The sequence below is a fragment of the Pongo pygmaeus genome, chromosome X (genome assembly GCF_028885625.2).
Source record: "Pongo pygmaeus isolate AG05252 chromosome X, NHGRI_mPonPyg2-v2.0_pri, whole genome shotgun sequence".
Classification (NCBI taxonomy): Eukaryota; Metazoa; Chordata; class Mammalia; order Primates; family Hominidae; genus Pongo; species Pongo pygmaeus.
Genome location: NC_072396.2, coordinates 37,835,613 through 37,854,606, shown reverse-complemented (window position 1 = coordinate 37,854,606; position 18,994 = coordinate 37,835,613). Strand labels below are relative to the sequence as shown.

At 43.1% G+C, this 18,994-nt stretch overlaps 1 protein-coding gene across 1 annotated transcript; it reads left to right on the top strand.

Moving 5' to 3' along the window:
- Window positions 1–13,189: 13,189 nt before the first annotated feature.
- On the top strand, window positions 13,190–14,070 carry LOC129024885 (ferritin heavy chain-like). Its single transcript, XM_054472164.1, has one exon. It carries the CDS (start codon window positions 13,250–13,252, stop codon window positions 13,916–13,918), a length of 669 nt encoding a protein of 222 aa, XP_054328139.1. The 5' UTR covers window positions 13,190–13,249; the 3' UTR covers window positions 13,919–14,070.
- Window positions 14,071–18,994: the final 4,924 nt, after the last annotated feature.

Below are 18,994 nucleotides of genomic sequence, written 5' to 3'. Positions count from 1 at the left end.
CTCCAACTTTTTGTTCTGTCCACTCCTTTAAGTATTTAGATGATGCACACACACACTGGAGAAGACCATCTGCTTTACTTATTCCACCAATTCAAATGCAAATCTTTTTCAGAAACACCCTCACAGACACACTCAGAAATAATTCTTAATCACATATCTGGGTGCCTTGTAACCAAGTCAAGTTGACACATAAAATTAACCATTACAACCTCTGAGTAACATCTTGGAAGACAACAGCCCACACTCTGGGTATAGGTGCCTACTACCAGAAGAAACAGAGCAGACCTTATTCTTAAATAATTGTGATTGTTATTGCTCTCTGAAGTACCAGCTCAAAGGAGTTACATCTATTTCACTAACCTTGGGATTTTCCAAGGCTGAAGGTAACCATCTTGGGGTGTTTGTCGAAAACATTTACATGTAAATGTACTAGCTGCTTCTGCCTAGAAAATGGATCACAGTTGGGGCAAGCAGTAGACAAACCGAAGAGCTTTGGAGGAAAGACTTAGGAATGAAGAGAATAAGGGCTTTCTAAAGCTTCTATGTAGTGCTGGGAATCTGGAAGGGCAAGCACATATGCAAGTTTGCATGCATACTCCAAAAATATTTGAGAAAGTTCTAAACTCTCACCTCTGTCTGACCTTCAGGTTACCCTCAAGCAGGAAGGGAAGGTTATGGCTGTGTTGTATACTGCCAAGCTGAAAATTGAAAGTGTTTTTTTTCTTTTTTGAGACAGAGTTTCTCTCTGCCTCCTGGGTTCAAGTGATTCTCCTACCTCAGCCTCCTGAGTAGCTGGGATTACAGGCGCCTGCCACAACACCCGGCTAATTTTTTTTGTATTTTTTGTAGAGATGGGGTTTCACCATGTTGGCCAGGCTGGTCTCGAACTCCTGACCTTGTGACCTGCCCGCCTCGGCCCCCCAAAGGAAAGTGTGTTCTAATATGCACAAAGAGCCCATCTGTGAAAACTAGGAGATTGTTTCTTGTTTTGTTTTGTTTTGTTGAGGAGGGGTGGTTCTAGATAAGAACTCTTTCATATCACAAGCTGACCACTACAATAACAGGAATGAGATGTCAGCGGTCACACATGACAAAGAATACAGATGTTACAAAATGAGTTCAACAAAGTCACTAAACCAGCAAACAATAACTGGAACAAATAACAAAAACAAGCGTTGGAGTCTCAGTCTGTTCATGCTGCTATATCAAACTTCCACAGAGCAGATAATTTATGAAAACCAGAAATGTATTTCCTATATTTCTAGAAGCTGGGAAGTCCAAGATCAAGGCTCCAGAATTAGGCATCTAGTAAGGATCTTCTTACTGTGTCCTCACGTGGCAGAAGGAGCAAAAAATGGTAAAAGGGATGAACTCTATGCCTTCACATAGCAGAAAGATGGAAGAATAAAAGGATTAGTTCCCTCCAGTGCTTTTATAAGGTCACTAGTACCAGTGATGAGGAATCTACCCTCATGACTTAATAACATCCTAAAGGCCTCATTTCTTAATACTATCACACTGGCAATTAAGTTTCAACACATACATTTTGGAGGGCATTTAGATAATAGCAGATGGGCTGAGGGAGAATATGATTTCTAGAATTGCCACTTAATAATGTTAAACATGTCCAGTTTTCAACAAAAGAATATAAATCATATCAGAAAACAAAAAGTATTGCCCATACATGAGAAAGAAGAAATCAGTAGAAACTGTCTCAGAGGAAATCCAGTCAGTGGATTTACTAAGCAAATATTTTAAATCAACTCTTTGAAATATTAAAAACATCATTTAGAAAGAAGAAAAGAAAACAATGAGAATGATGTCTCATCAAATACATAATACCAATAAGAAAATAGAAATGATAAAAAAGGAACAAAATAGAAATTCTGGAATGGAAAAGTATAACAATTGGAATGAAAATTTCAGTAGAGGGAGTCAATAGCAAATTTGAACAAGAAGTAGAGAGAATCACCAATCTCGAAGAAAGGTCAGTTGAGATTATCTAGTCTCAGAATCCGGAAGAAAAAAAGAATGGAGTAAAATTAACGAGGCTCAGAGTACTTGTGGAAACCATCCAGTGTACCAAAACATACATAAAGGGAGTTCTGGAAAGAGATAAAAAGGGGAATATGAAGGGATATAAAGAATATTTGAGGAAAGAACAGTCAATATCTTATTGAATATGATGAAATATGTTGATTTACACATCCAATAGATTCCATGTAGGGAAAAATCAGAGATATCCCCACCAAGACACTATAAACAAAAGGTAAAAAAGACAAGACAATGAAAAAATCCTGAAAGTGGCAAAATAGAAGTTACACTTCACATACACAAGATGATCAATAATATTAACAGCTGATTTCTCAACAGAAAGTATGGAGGCTATATTAGTCTGTTTTCATTGCTATAAAGGGATATCAGAGGCTGGGTAATTTATTTAAAAAGATGTTTAATTGGCTGATGGTTCTGCAGACTGGACAAGGATGGCACTGGCATGTGTTTGGCTTCCAGAGAGGCCTCAGGGACCTTTAGCTCATGGCAGAAGACAAACTGGAAGTAGGCACGTCATATGGCCAGAAAAGGTGCAAGAGAGGGTTGGGGGAGGCACCACACTTTACAACAATGAGATCTCATGAGAACTCACTCACTATTGCAAGGACAGCAGCAAGCCATGAGGGATCCACCCCCATGACCAAAACACCTCCCACCCGGCCCCACATGTACCACTGGGAATTATAATTCAACACGAGATTTGGTGGGGACATATATTTAAGCCATATCATTCTGCCCCTGGCTCCTCAAATCTTTCTTCTCACATTGCAAAATAAAATCGTAACTTCCCAACAGCCCCCCAAAGACTTAACTCCTTCCAGCTGATATCAACTCAATTAAAAGACCCAAATGAAAGTCCAAAATCTTATTTGAGACTCATCTCCTTCCTCCTATGAGCTTGTAAAATCAAAACAAGTTATTTACTTCCACGATATAATGACGGTATAGGCATTGTGTAAGCACTCCCACTCCAAAATGGAGAAATCGGCCAAAGGAAAGGGCCTACAGGCCCCATGCAAGTTCAAAACCCAGCAGGGAACTCATTAAATCTTAGAGCTTCAAAATAGTCTCCTTATACTATATATTGTGCATCCAGGGCACAGTGGTGCAGGGGATGGGCTCCTATGGCCTTTGGCAGCTCCACTCCTGTGGCTTTGCAGGGTTCAGGACCCACGGTTGCTTTCACAGCTTGTTACGTGCCTGTGGCTTTTCCAGGCACAAGGTTCAAGCTGCCTGTGGCTCTACCATTCTGGGGTCTGGAAGATGGTGTGCCCTTTCCATAGATCCACTAGGCAGTGCCCCAGTGGGTACTCTGTGCATGGGCTCCTATGTCACATCTCCCCTCCGCACTACTGTGCCACTGCAGCAGACTTCTGCCTGGACACTCAGGCTTTTTCATACATCCTCTGAAATCTAGGTGGAGGCTGCCAAGTGTCCTTCACTCTTGCACTCTGCACACCTATATGCTTAATGCCACGTGGAAGTCACCAAGGCTTATGACTTGCACCCTCTAAAGCAGCATCTGGAGCTGTGTCTGGGGTCATCTGAGCTAAGGCTGGAGCTGGAGCAGCCTGGATGCAGGGAGCAGTGTCCTGAGGCTGCACAGGTTACTGGGGCACAGGTTAGTGAGATTTTGCAGGGACATATATTCAAACTATACCAGAGGCCTAGAGGTAGGAAGATGACATATTCAATGTGCTGAAAGAAAAATACTGCTGATGAAGAATTCTACATTCCACAATGTATCCTTCAAAGAAATCAAGAAATAAGTCACCCAAGATAAACAAATTTCAACAGTGATCTTCACTAGTACACTTGCTCTGCAGGAAATGCTAATGGGACTTTACTGCTGAAAAATAAACTGACAAATTAGGAATTTCATAGGGTTCAAACTTAATATATCCATAAACTTCATGTAGAAAAAAATGTATCAAATAAGTATAATGACTAAATAGTGTTGCCAATCATGATATTTCTAGAAAGTATGCCATAGGATACCAATTTCATGAAAAATAAAGAGCTGAACTTTTTATGGTACATTTTTCACAAATCCATAACCATTAGGAAGCACTCCTTTATACAGGACTTGTACTCTTGGAACAGCAATAGGAATGTCCGAAGAACCAGTATTCCTGGGATCAATTTATGGCTAGATTAGTTTCACAAGTCACCTTCTTCATATTTAGAAAGGGAATCTTCAAGTTCTTTTTGTTTTTCCTTAACAAATCAAACATAAAAGCAACTTGAAAAAGTACTTTAGTAGTTCCATGGTGTCTTGTATGTAACTCTGCCATTTTATTTTTCTAATCAAAATGGAAGAAAGCATAACTTGTGATCTTCTGCTGAATGCAGTGCTTTGCTCTTTAAAGCTGTGTCTCACATAACTGCTAGTTGACATAAAGCATTCTCTCAACAAAAACCATTTACCCAGAATAAAATACAAACACTCTTTCTTTTCCTCCTCTTTTTTTTGAGACGGAGTCTCGCTCTGTCGCTCAGGCTGGAGTGCAGTGGTGCAATCTCAGCTCACTGCATCCTCTGCCTCCTGGGTTCCAGCGATTCTCCTGCCTTAGCCTCCCAGGTAGCTGGGATTACAGGTGCAGGCGCACGATACCACTCCCGGCTAATTTTTGTATTTGTATTTTTAATAGAGATGGGGTTTCACCATGTTGGCCAGGCTGGTCTCGAGCTCCTAACCTCAGATGATCCGCCCGCCTCGGCCTCCCAAAGTGCTAGGATTACAGGCATGAGCCACCGCACCTGGCCTGACACTCTTTCTAACAGCAAAGTTTTCACCTTTGAAAGTGATTGTTTTGCCTTTATGATCACAAATTCATAATTTGAAAAACAATAGCAGCATGATAATTTTTACTATAAAAATTCTCACTTTGAGAAATGTGTCATGAAATATTTATGAATGAAATGATACAATGTCCTAGATTTTCTTCAAAATAATATATCAGGTAGAAGGGGAGAAAGATTGACATGAATTAGTAATTGTTAAAGCTGTGAGAAGGAAACATGGGAATTTATTATATGTTTTGAAATTTTCATGATTAAGAAACAATTCATGTTCCCAAAATGTAATTTAGGTAAAACACAGAAGATCATTATACACAAACATAGTTTCAACACGGAAGTATTGCAAAAACCATTGCTTATAGATGTTTTACATTTGTTACTGAGTTTAATATGAAGTTTAAAATTCAGTAAGTCTTTTTTGTGCTAATAGCCAAAATAAACTGAGAATTAATTTTAGTTTATTCTTCCTCACACTATAGCTTTAAAAAGAAGTGAGTTTATCTTATACTATATTTAAAATAGATGTCAGTGGCTTCCCTCGTAACTTTTTCCAATATTTAAATGTCATCTTTGTTGAATGACTTAACGTTAAGGAAATATTTACCAGTCCTGATAAGATAATACAGCAACACAAAAATACATAAATATTTTATTGCACACAAAAACAACTTTCAGAGAGAGTTGAAGAAACTAAGAAAACATGTAGATTTGTTTTATATAAAGAAAACATGTCCTTCTAATTCTTTGAATTGTTAACTGACAATATAAACAAGGATTCAAATTTATTTTCCAAGGTTAACTTTATTCATAACGCTGCTTCTGGCAATTAACACTCCAGAAACAGATGAGAAGCAATGATTCCCAGCCCACTTAGAAAAGAAGATGTAACTTTACAAGCTTTTCTTTTCTAAAACAACCAATCTAAGATGAGGCTGATGGCCACTTAATCCTTACCGTGTTCTACAAAGCCACAGGTTTACCAGTATCAATGAGTAAAAAAATTAACACTGAGTTTGGAAATAACAAAATATAATTGAAAACCTATTTATTAAAATGAAAGAGTCTAGGAAATGTGTTTGTTTCTTAACTGTAAACATAATTAACAGACCCAACTGATAAAATGTGATATGTTTCTCTATACCCTCAAGATCTTTTCTCCCATGTGAATATCTGTTCCCTCCCCAGAGACAATATAACTCAGGCCCTCAACCATTATCAGCACCATCCCCTTCCTCTCTTCTCCTCTCCGTGAAGATTCAGTCATGTCACATTTTCCTGTGAAAGCCCCAGACCAGAAGTTTGAATTCTGTGGCACTTCTTGATGGTGATGATTGATGGCAGGGGGGTGGGTGCAGTTGATACTTAGCATCTGGTATATTAATCAATAATGTGACTCACTTTTAGCATGTGGGTCCAAAGACCCTTGAAAGATGTGCTTTCATACATGCCCTTGATTATCTCATCCTTTACACACTATTTAGAGCCTATCATCCCATCCGCTCAAAATTATATATTGTTAATCACTGTCATGGTAACACAAGACATAACATTTGTAAGAACAAGCAATAGGCAACCAGATGGCTGCTGCCAGAAACTGGGGCTCAGTACCACTGGAGAGTCATAGAATGAATCGCGCACACATCTCAGAAGTGTCCCATCCAAGGCAAAGAACCTGGAGTATTGATGTGCAAACTTCTGTTACTCTTCTCTTGAGGGTTGACCTCCAAGGTGTGAGCATTATTCCCTTGTGGGACAGAGAAAACCCTTGAGCAGAGAGTGCAGGAACTCTCTTCAGCTGACCCCAGGGTAGACCAACAGTGTATGGGTAGCTGTCTGCGAGGAATTTTTAAATAAATTTGTATGTTCTTCATCACAAAAGCATCTATATGCTTATGAAAACAGCAGTTAATTGTGAGCCATCATTCAGACCTCAGACAAGGCTCAGTGAAAATATGGATTTGCAACCTACCTGCAATAACTCTGAAAATGCCTTGCTGCCCACATCCTCTCTCTACCAGAGTCTACAGCCCAAAGATTGGGACATATGCCATGTATAATTTGACAGCCAAAGGTTACAAGAAATTGGCAATATTTTTCCTCTTAAAAATTCACATTGTACCCTTATGTCTTTGGAGGATACCCTTGTTCCATCTATCATTTTAGTGACCAATCCCTGCCTTAGAGGATGTAAAAAAGGTGTCGCATGTTTATGGAGAGCAAGCTCCACCACTAAGATGTCTGCTGCTCAGTTTCCTCCTGTGGCTCTTTGTATTAGTCCATTCTAACACTGCTATAAAGACACTACCTGAGACTGGGTAATTTATAAACAAAAGAGGTTTACTTGACTCACAGTTCTGCATGGCCGGGGAGGCTCCAGGAAACTTACAATCATGGCGTAAGCTGAAGGGGAAGCAAGGCACATCTTACACACAGCAGGAGAGAGAGAGAGAGTGCAGGGGAAACTGCCACTTTTAAAACCATCAGATCTCATGAGAACTCCTTCATTGTCATGAGAACAGCATTGGGGAAACTGCCCCCATGAACCAATCACTCCCACCAGGTCCCTCCCTCAACACATGGGAATTACAATTTGAGATGAGATTTGGGCAAGGACACAGAGCCAAACCACATCACCAGGTCCCTGGACCCTCCCAAATCTCATGTCCTTTTCACACTGCAAAACCAATCATGCCTTCCCAACGGTCCACCAAAGTCTTAACTCTTTCCAGCATTTACTCAAAAGTCCAAGCCCGAAGTCTCATCTGAGACAAGGCAAGTCCCTTTCGCCTAAGAGCCTGTAAAATCAAAAGGAAGCTAGTTATTTTCAAGATAAAATGGGGGTGCAAGCATTGGGTAAATTTTCCCATGCAAGTGGGAAAAAATTGGACAAAACAAAGGGGCCAGAGGCCCCATGCAAGTCCAAAACCTGCCCAGGCAGTCATTAAATCTTAAAGCTCCAAAATCTCCTTTGACACCATGTCTCACATCCAGAGCACACTGATGCAAGGAGTGGGCTTCTATGATCTTGGGCTGCTCTGCCCCTGTGGCTCTGCAGGGCACAGCTCCACAGCTGTTTTCATAGGCTGGCGTTGAGTGCCTGCAGCTCTTCCAGGTGCACAGTACAAGCTGATGATGGAGCTACCCTTCCGAGGTCTGGACAATGGTGGCCTTCTTCTCACAGCTCCACTAGGCAGTGTTCCAGTGGGGACTCTGTGCACAGGCTCCAAACCCACATTTCCCCTTTGTATTGCCTCAGTAGAGTTCTTCATGAAGGATTCACCCCTGCAGCAGACTTCTGCCTGGACATCCAGTCATTTCCATACATCTTCTGAAGTTTAGGCAGAGGCTCCCAAAACTCAACTCTTGTCTTCTGTGCTACCGCAGGCCCAACACCACGTGGAAGCCGCCAATGCTTGGGGCTTGCACCATCTGAAGCAACTGCCTGAGCTGTACCTTGACCTCTTTTAGCTGCAGCTGGAGCTGAATCAGCTGGAATGAAGGGCACCATGCCCTGAGGCTGCACAGAGAAGCAGGGCCCTGGGCCCTGCTCATGAAACCATTTTTCCCCTTTAGGCCTCTGGGCCTATGATGGGAGGGGCTGTTGTGAAGATCTCTGACATGCACTGGAGACATTTTCCCCATTGTCTTGGCTATTAACGTGTGGCTCCTTGTTACGTATCCAAATTTGTGCAGCCAGCTTGAATTTCTCCCCAGAAAATGGGTTTTTCTTTTCTACCTCAGCCTGGACTTCATTGTCCATATCACTATCAGCATTTTCATCAAGACCATTCAACAAGCCTCTAGGCAGTTCCAAACTTTCCAACATCTTCCTGTCTTCTTCTGAGCCCTCCAAAGTGTTCCAACCTCTGCCTGTTACCCAGTTCCAAAGTTGCTTCCACATTTTCAGGATATCTTTATAGCAGTACCCCACTCTGACAGTACCAGTAATCTATATTAGTCCATTCTCACACTGCTATAAAGATACTACCTGAGAATGAGTAATTTATAAACAAAAGAGGTTTAATTAACTCACAGTTCTACATGGCTGGAGAAGCCTCAGGAAACTTACAATCATGGCAGAAGGCAAGGGGGAAACAGGGCACATCTTACATGAGCAGGAGAGAGAGAAAGTGCAAGTGAAACTGTCACTTTTACAACCATCAGATCTTGTGAGAACTCCCTCACTATCACGAGAACAGAATGGGGGAAACTGCTCCCATGATCCAATCACTCCCACCATGTCTCTCCCTCAGCATGTGGGGATTACAATTTGAGATGAGATTTTGGTGGGGACACAGAACCAAACCATATCATTCCTCTTCCACACTCTTCATTGGATAAAATGGGTGATTTGAGAAGCAGTAAAGAGGCACTAGGGCCACTGATAGACTAGAACTCTCCATGAAAGAGTCACTGTCACCTTCCACGAGTGACAGAGTCATCCATTTGAAATCCTTCTAGAATAAAACATGCAATGAAAGCATTTGAGTTTTGAAGCACACGGACTCAATCACAAAATAACTATCAGGAGAGCATTTAGGATCAGTGGTGATTCCCATTGCTCTGTGTGCTAGTTTCTGGATGAAATGAAGCTGATTCTCTTGTTGAACATTAAATGAAGAATGTGGACCCTGAAAATTGTCTTTCATATCACCCCCACCCTGCACCAACAGACTCAAAAATACAGTGGGGAGACTTATGGATTGCATTTGAGAATTGCTGGTCTCCATAAGCCAAAGAGGTGTCTATAACCAGTAAATAATTATTTGGGATTTCTGTGCGGCAAACTGTTAAGAGATGGAGGAAGGAAGAACATCTTCATGAGAAGTCACATAATTACAGTCAAGTTAGAAATAATCAGATACAGATAGCACCAGTTATTCAGAAAATTGACCAAGGAACAAGAGTTTTGGAGAAGGAGCAGGGTGCTAAATAAAATGTATTTTAATCCTACCAGGAAAGGCAATCCAAGCATCAGCTGTACTCTTATAGTTCAATGCTGATTATCCCCATTGCACAAGGGTGGGGGACCAACACTTTATAAAGAAATGTCACCTAAAATGTAGACACACAGTATTTAAATTAATCACAATCCTAAAGTAGGGATCAGCACATCAGGGGAGAGATAAAAAGCCTAAACTCCTCATCCCATTCATGAAGAGAGGCTTGGCAGCCTCCTGAGGAAAAGCTTTGTTCTATCTCATACTATAGCCTCACATTTTTAAAAACAATTTACTTAAACTCATTTCCCAGTAGAAATTGAACAAGGGGTATTTGTTCTGTGAAGTTGCGTAGGAGAAACTTGACCTTGCCAGAGGAAAGGGCTGTCCCAGGAACACTTGGCAATAGAAGGCGGTAGTTTATGCCGCTGTGGAATCACAGCAGCTACTTACTGGTTCTCTCTACATGTCTTTGTTCTCACTAAAGCAGACAGAGGCCATGAGAAATTATATGACCCAGCAACCTAATTATACAGCATTTCATTGAAAACTTGACTGTGGTCCCACAGTTCTAGTTGAGCATCAGCCCTGACAGTGAATTCTTGAATTCTGTATCGTCTTGGGCAAGGGCTTTATATTTAGGATCACAGATTTCTCATGGGTACAATAACAAAAACAATTCCTACCTCACAAAATTGTGAGGATTCCCAAGGATTTTGGAAATCATCTAGTCTGGTATGGACTCATTAAATCATCTACTTCTCTGGTGAAAGAGCTTAGACTGGCTTCCTAGACACCTTTATTAACCAGTGCTCATTGTGGCCATGCCCCTGAACCCTGGGCCTCACACAGAGCATTGAGGCAGCATGCTGCCCAAAGGCATTTCACATTTGTATTTGGGAGTTGATGCCACTTCCACTCCCACAGATACCTCCAACAATTTGTTCTTTTGCTTTCCTAGCCCCCTTTTGTTGCTTCTTCCTCACTATACTCCTTTCCAAAGGAGAAGAATGTGCTAAGCGCTGGCATGGTGTAGTGTGGAAAGCAAAGACAGATGTGGGAACCTCCTAACTCTGCAGACCTCATGGCTTAGTAGGGAAGACTGAATGGTACTATCTGTGGTACCACCTGCTTAGCCTTCCATCACCAGTCCTGGAACTATCACTCCCCTTATCTGGGGAACTGCTCCACTCAAACACAGATTCCAGGTATGTGGTTCCAGGAGTGCTTCATATCATTACATGTCCCACCTTCCTCACCACAGCTGACTGGTTCTAGGGTCAGATAGTCGTGATCTCTGCCCCTGTGCTTTGTGTTCCTGGCTTAAGGTTAGGTACCCAAGGACCAGCCTGATTTTATTCCAGGACATCGAGACAGAAGGAAAGCATTTTTCCTTGATCCTCAAGAGTCCATGAGGGATTTTTCTTTTTTCTTTTCCTTTTGGAGACCAAGTCTCTCACTCCTGTCGCCCAGGCTGGAATGCAGTGGTGGGCTCACTGCAGCCTCGACTTGTTGGGTTCAGGCAATTCTTCCACCTCAGTTTCCTGAGTAGCTGGGACTATAGGTGTGTGCCACCATGCCTAATTTTTTGTGGTTTCTTTTTTTTTTTTTTTTTGTAGAGAGTGGGTTTCGCCATGTTGCCCAGGCTGGACATGAACTCCTGGGTTCCAGCAATCTGCCTGCCTTGGCCTCCCAAAGTGCTGAGATTACAGAGGTAACCTGCCACGCTGGCCAATGAGGGATTTTACATTTCACTCATGAGAAGGAAAAAAAGGAGAATGATTGAGAGATATGTGTGTGTGTGTGTGTGTGTGTGTGTGTGTACAGTGCAGTAAACAAAAGGAAGAAAGTGTGATGACCCAGAGCTATCTAAACCTCTCCTTTTCCTCATCTGCCTTCCCACTGAGAGGCTATGTTCTGGAATTCACTCCAGTGCCATAAGCCTACAGGACCCTGTGGGTACAGCCTGTGGTTATCCAGTACCTTCTTTGACTAGCTAATTTGGTTAGTCAGGAGAGGCTATCTCCTGTAACAAGTGTTCCAAATCTCCTTAGCTTTTAAAGTAAATTTTTATTTTTCTGTTTTTATCAAGGTCCAGTGCAGGTTGGTGTTGACAGTGATGAGGGACATTGTCCATATGTTATCCAAAGTTCCAGGCTCCTTCTCCAAAGTGGATATGTCATATTTTAGTGTCTGTTCCTCTTCTTCACTTGAGACATGGATTGCACAGGGTGTGTCCTATAAACTATGCCTTATTTGGCCATACACCAGTTATTTTCATATTCCAATAGCCAGAAATCAGTACAAGACCCCATCAAATCATATTTTTTGAAGAGTAGTTCAAAAAATATGGTTACCTGTGGACCAAGATGAAAACAAATAAGCTTTGATGAAGTCACTCTGCCACAGTGAGTTTCTCTAATTGGAAGATTTGAAAAGCACTAGCAAGTTCATTTTGCTACAGACCTAAGCTTGCTCTTCAGTGAGCTGAGTCCTGTGTCTACTACTAATTGGTTTCAAATTCAGCAGGGAAGATACGGGGATTAGTTATTGAGTACCCAAAACCGTGAACATACAGGACTTTTCCAGGTAAATTTTAAAAACGGAGTCTTTACTCTGGTTTTTAAGCTTTGATCCTGAAAACATATCTGAAATCACATTCCTTATCATGTGGAGACATCTCTCCTGCAGACAGAATTAAGCTTCAGGGTGCAGCAGACATGGGTGAACATTTAAAGGGAAGCTGACATCTACCTAGAAGACAGAGCCACTAACATATTCCAATGCCAGAGAAATGCCATGCTTTGGGCATTTGGAATAGTTCCTACTCTGCCTGGGAGCTCTATACCTTTATCTCCAAAGGAGATGAGCACTCCCTAATTGACACACTCCACCCTCCTGTTCATGGGAGAATCCTATTGGTCACCCAGACTCACAACTGTGCATTCGATCCATGCTCATCACCAAGGCTAACCCAGTCTTTGATTCCAATCATGAATGGACAAACGTTTTCCAGATATTTAAGGAAAGTGAGGAAGATGCACAAATAGAACTAATTCTGGAGGAGGGAAAAAAGGATATAATACAGGAAACAGAAGACAACGTTAACAGAACATACTCTCAGAGTTTAAGAAAGACAAGAGGTTTATAAAATGAGAAAAAACTGCCATAGAGGGGAATAATCAGGGGACAGACGAAGAAGTCCTTGGACACTAGAAAAGTTACTGCAGAATTGACATCGCCCAGAGGACTGACAGTGCCTAGTTTCCCAGGCTGCCCACGGAACTCAGCGTGCTCCCTCTTGTCACCACCACCACCCGCCCGACGGCGCGTGCCCCTCCACCCATAAAGGTCCCCACAGCCCACTTCCGGTCCCTTCGCAGACCCTGCGGCAACCACCACCGCCTGGTCCGGAGGACCCCGCCCTACGCTGGTCGCCGCTGTCGTCCACCATGGTTGTGCTCAGAGGCACCCGCCGCGGCCGCCACTGCCGATGCCGATGCCGCCGCCCGCTCCGGGACCCTCGCGACCACACCGCTTTACCCCGCCTGCTCCCCGCGCCCGTGCTGCCTGCCCAGGGCCCGCTGTCTCAGGTGCGCCAGAACTACCACCTCAGCTGCGAGGTCGCCGTCAACATCAACATCAACCTGGAGCTCCACGCCTCCTATGTGTACCTGTCCATGGCCTTCTACTTCGACCCGGACTACGTGGCCCTGGAGAGCTTCAGCCGCTATTTCTTGCGCCAGTGGCACGAGAAGAGGCAGCACGCCCGGGAGCTGATGAGGCTGCAGAACCTGCGCGGTGGCCGCATCTACCTTTGCGACATCAGGAAGCCAGAGTGCCAAGGCTGGGAGAGCGGGCTCAAGGCCATGGAGTGTGCCTTCCACCTGGAGAAGAACGTCAACCAGAGCCTCCTGGAGCTGCACCAGCTGGCCAAGGAGAACGACGACCCCCAGCTCTGCGACTTCCTGGAGAACCACTTCCTGAACCAGCAGGCCAAGACCATCAAAGAGCTGGGTGGCTACCTGAGCAACCTGTGCAAGATGGGGGCCCCGGAAGCAGGCCTGGCAGAGTACCTGTTTGACAAGCTCACCCTGGGCCACAGCCAGAAACACATCTGAGCCCAGACAGTCCCCAGAGCCACGAGGTGCCTTCCCCTGCTCACGCCACCAGGCGGGGCATCCATGTTGCCCTTTCAGAACGTTCTCTTCAGTTTTCTCCTCTCAGTTTGACCGTTGTTGGCAATAAAGTTATCTGTTCTCAAAGCAGTAAAGGTGTCCAGCTGATGCGTATCTGCAACACTCTCACCTTTTAGGAATCAGGGCACATCCCCATGCAGGTTTAAAGTAGGTATCCAGCAGTCTCTCCATTCAGCTCTGCCCCGTCTGCATGCAGCTCAGGATCTGCGGGGGTGGAGGGGAAAGGTATTTTATGAGCCCCTGGAAAACACATTAGTCTTCCCCTTATAAACTTTGAGGGCATGTGGGATGGGATGGGATGGGGTGAGGTGGGGTAGGGTGGGGTGAGATGTGTGGGGTGGGTGGGGTAGGGTGGGGTGTGCAGTCTTGGGCCATGGTATCTGTGTGTGCGTATGCATGGTACGGTATAAAACATGGTATGGAATTCATCCCAGTTGTTGCCGGGTGCTGTGGCTCACGCCTGTAATCCCAGCACTTGGGAGGCTGAGGCGGGCGGATCACCTGAGGTCAGGAGTTTGAGACCAGCCTGACCAACATGGAGAAACCCCGTCTCCACTAAAAATACAAAATTAGCCGGGCATGGAGGTGCGTGCCTGTAATCCCAGCTACTCGGGAGGCTGAGGCAGGAAAATCGCGTGAACCTGGGATGCGGAGGTTGTGGTGAGCCGAGATCCCGCCACTGCACTCCAGCCTGAGCAACAAGAGCGAAACTCCATCTGAAAAAACAAACAAACAAACAAAAAACAAAATATGCAAGTGCTAAGGATTCTTGCTTCTGGGCTTCAAGATGGGGGCTCTAGCGGACAGTATCGCAGAGTACCTCTTTGGCAAGCTCACCCTGAGTGACACGGATAATGGGACTGAGCCTTAGGCTGCCTTCCCCGCAGATAGGGAGTGATTTCCTGTATATTACCCTTACGAATTCTCCATTCATGGTTTTTCCTTCAATTGTACCATTTCTTCCATTAAAGCTGGTTAAAAAAAAAACAAAAAACAAAAAAAAAACTCAAAAGGACTGAAAAACATAAGGTCAAAACTGAAGGTCAAGTTTGTGATATTGAATATAAAGTAGAATAAATGCCCCCAAAATGTCAAGGCAGTGACTGCTTTGAAGAATATAGAGGGATGGCAGAGAGTTGAAGGTGCAGACCAGGTAGAGCCAGTATAGCTGATCCAGGTAGGAGACTAGTGCAGCTTGAGCTGTAATGGTGGCTGAGGAAATGAAGAGAGGTCGACCAGTTCCAGATGCGTTTTTGACAAGGAGACACAAACTTTGCTCATGAACAGGAGGTGAGGAATGGGAGATGGGAAACATAATGTAGGTTCTGAAGATTGGACCTGAACACCTGGGTTGATGATGGTGTTATTATCCCCCCTGGGGAGGGTTGCAGGGGTCCCCGGGGTGGAGGAGTGGGGAATGCGTGCCATGTAAAATCAGATTTTTATTAGACATCCAAGTGGAAATGTGAATCAAGGAGCTGCAAAAATGTCACATTTGGAAGTAGACATATGGGGGACTTTTTATAGATGGTATTGAAGTCATGTGATTGGATGAGCTCACCAGAAGGAGACTATAAGGGAGAGTAAGACAAATCCAGTCCAAAGTGCAGGGCAGCTAACATTTAGACGATGGTTGAGGTGTTTGAACACCCAGAGAGTTGCTGGTCCCACCTTGACCTTTATCTGCCCCAAGTTTATTAGCTTATTCCCAATGTGTGCCCCAAGCTTATCTCAAAATCATTCTGTTCCTGAGAAGCTCAGTGTGGCCTCTGGATTCTCCTTTCAAGATATAGAGAAAAGTTCGCCTTTTACATTTTCTTCATGGCTCTGGATAGAAAGGTATTATTTCCTAGTATAAAGAATATTCCATATGGAAATGATACACCTGTTTCTCTATGTGTTCTTTTTTCTTGTCCCCCTTTAAAAACTCTTCTCCTCTCTCAGTCCACTCTCTATTTGACCGAAGGAAAGCTTCATCCATGTAAACTCTAACGTTGCCCATGTCTGTGGAAAAATACTTCAAACATATATCTTCTGTGCCACAAAAGAAAGTTATAAAGAAACAAGAAACAAAAAAGTCTTCTTTCTTCTGTGGGTTACAAAGGTAAAAGTCAAAATTTACAGACTCTATGCTTTAGTCAAAGACACACGGGTAGCTTGTGTCATTTTAAAGCTAGCAGATTGTTTTGAGCACTGTATTAGTCCGTTTCTCATGCTGCTGATAAAGACATACCAAAGATTGGGCAGTTTACAAAAGCAAGAGGTTTATTGAATTTACAGTTCCACGTGGCTGGGGAAGCCTCACAATCATGGTGGAAGGTGAAAGTCATCTCTCACACGGTGGCAGACAAGAGAAGAGAATGAGAGCCAAGGGGTTTCCCCTTATCAAACCATCAGATCTTGTGAGACTTACTCACTACTGGTAGGACAGTATGGGGGAAACTGCCCCATTGATTCAATTATCTCCCACTGGGTCCCTCCCACAAAACATGGGAATTATGACAGTACAGTTCAGGAGGAGATTTGGGTGGGGACACAGTCAAACCATATAAGCATTTATTAAGATATGAACAAGTTTAACAGTGCAATAATTATCTTCCACATTTCCATATGAGTGCACTTTAACACTTTTCTTAAAAATTAGGATTCTGGCACTTGGAGTTCAGTTTACAGAAAATGCTTTCGCCTTTTTAAACATCTTTGTCAAACTTGGTCTTCTCGCGGCATCTCTTTCGCTGCCTACTGTAAGGACTTCTGAATTCTCTGACTTCGTCTCAGCTATTATCTATTGAAATATATATGTCCCTTGACTGTTCTCCTGTGGATATGAGAAAGAACAGAGCAAGTATTAAGTTTTGAGTGTTTCAAACTTTAAGTTGACTGAAGGGACTTCTTAATTTTCTGTTTTGGAGAGAAAATTTGGTGTAGTGTTTTCTTAACCTCAGATTGCCTGGGTTCAAATCCCATCTTAGCCACTCATTTTGGGTAAACGTGGGTAAGTTGTTTAACTTTTCTGTGCCTCAGTTTCTCCAAATGTAATATAGGGATAATAAAAGCATTAATCCCATTGGGTTGTTGAGATTAAATGAGTTAATATATGTAAATCACTTAGAGCAATGCCTGGCACAGTGTATGTTCACTATGTGGTACTCATGATTTATCACCATTATCATCCTCTACTCTTTTAACTTTTATTTAGGTTCAAGAGAACAAGTGGAGGTTTTTATACAGGTAAACTGCTGTCATGGGGGGTTGTTGTATAGATTATTTCATCACCCAGGTACTAAGCCATGTACCCAATAGTCATTTTTTTGTTCCTCTCCCACTTCCCACCCTCCACCCTCAGGTAGGCCCCAGTGTCTGTTGTTTCTTTCTTTGAGTCCACGTGTTCTCATCATTTAGCTCCCACTTATAAGTGAGAACATGTGGTATTTGATTTTCTGTCCTTGCATTAGTTTGATAAAGACAATGGGCTGGAAGCCATCATCCTCTACCCTTATGTTTCTTTGTGGTCTTTATGCTTTGGGAAAATACTTCACTTCTACACTTTGCCACTGGGGGTCTCTCTTGCATGTCTAGTAACCAAGTTGCCCTGCACACTGAGAAGGAAAAACCCTTAGAAGCTGTTTGGTTGTCAGGTGTCTCCAGGACTCAGGAGGGTACATGGCTGTTTTCGCTACCCCCCACACCTCAGTCCCAAGACAGGAGGAAGGTTCTGCTGTGACAACTTTCTGTGCTATTCCCCGCCCCCGCCCATTCTATCTCAACCAGCTTTCCCTTGAATTCACTCCTAGAACACTGTGCTTGTTCTTCCCAAACCCAGGTTGCCTGAGTCTCCTGTTTCCATCCTGAACTTCCTCCCACTCTTCAGAGATGGACAAGAGCAACAGGATGAAGTGCTCACCCTGACCCCACCTTCGTCTGGATGTTTGGAGCTGAAAAGGAGAGGAATGGCTGGGTGGGCGCTGGGGGGAGAATGAGAAAAAGGGAATACATTAGGGCCACTGATGACATAACTAAAATCCACATATCATCATGAGCTTTGGCATAGAGGTTCTCAAGCTTTGCTGCACATCCAAATCACCTGCAGAGCTTTTGAAAATCTCAATGTCCAGGCAGCATCTCAGACCAAATACATAAGCCTCTGGGCAGGGCCTGGGCATGCCAGGCATTGAAAACCAGCACTAGCATCTGGCTGCTCAAAATATGGTCTGTGGACCAGCAGCATCAATCTAAACTGAGAACTTGCTAGCAATGCAAAATTTCAAGCCACATGCCAGTGCTATGGAATGAGCATCTACATTTTAACAAGACTCTGGGTGATCAGTTTGCACACTGGAATTTGAGAAGCAGTCTTTAGCACCCTGATTGCCAAATATGGCTGCACCTTGAAATCACCTAGATAATCTGAAAATAATACCAATGCTTGGACTTAATCAATGTGCTCAGCTATGGAGAGTGAGAAAAAATAAAAGGAAAAATAAAAAGACAAATAGATGCATAAAGAAAGGTGAAAAGTTTAGAATATTTGGTAGCTTTAGGTGAATTCAGGGTTGCGGCAAGTTACCATAAACATGGATTGGCAAAGACTTTTTGTAAAGAATGAGATAGTAAATGTTTTAGGCTTTGCAGCTACTGCAAAAGACCTCTGTCTCAACTACAAACTCTCCTGCTGGAGTGAAAAAGTAGCCACAAACAGTAGGTAATTGCATGGGGTGGCTTGGATGTTTGGAGCTGAAAACATTGAAAAAAAACTAGCCTTTTTGACGGATTCTTCATAATCACATATTCATCACAGAGGCTGTTTAAATCAATGTGCTCAGCTATACCCTCATGTAAGTACTAGACCAAATATGATAAAAAATTACTGTAACATCAGCAATTATTGACTCAACAATAATTGATCTCTGTCTCACACACACACTAGCTTTTATCTATTTTGTTGTTTTTCACAAACTGGTTTGTTGTATAGCATGGGCTGGCGAACTACAGCCAGCA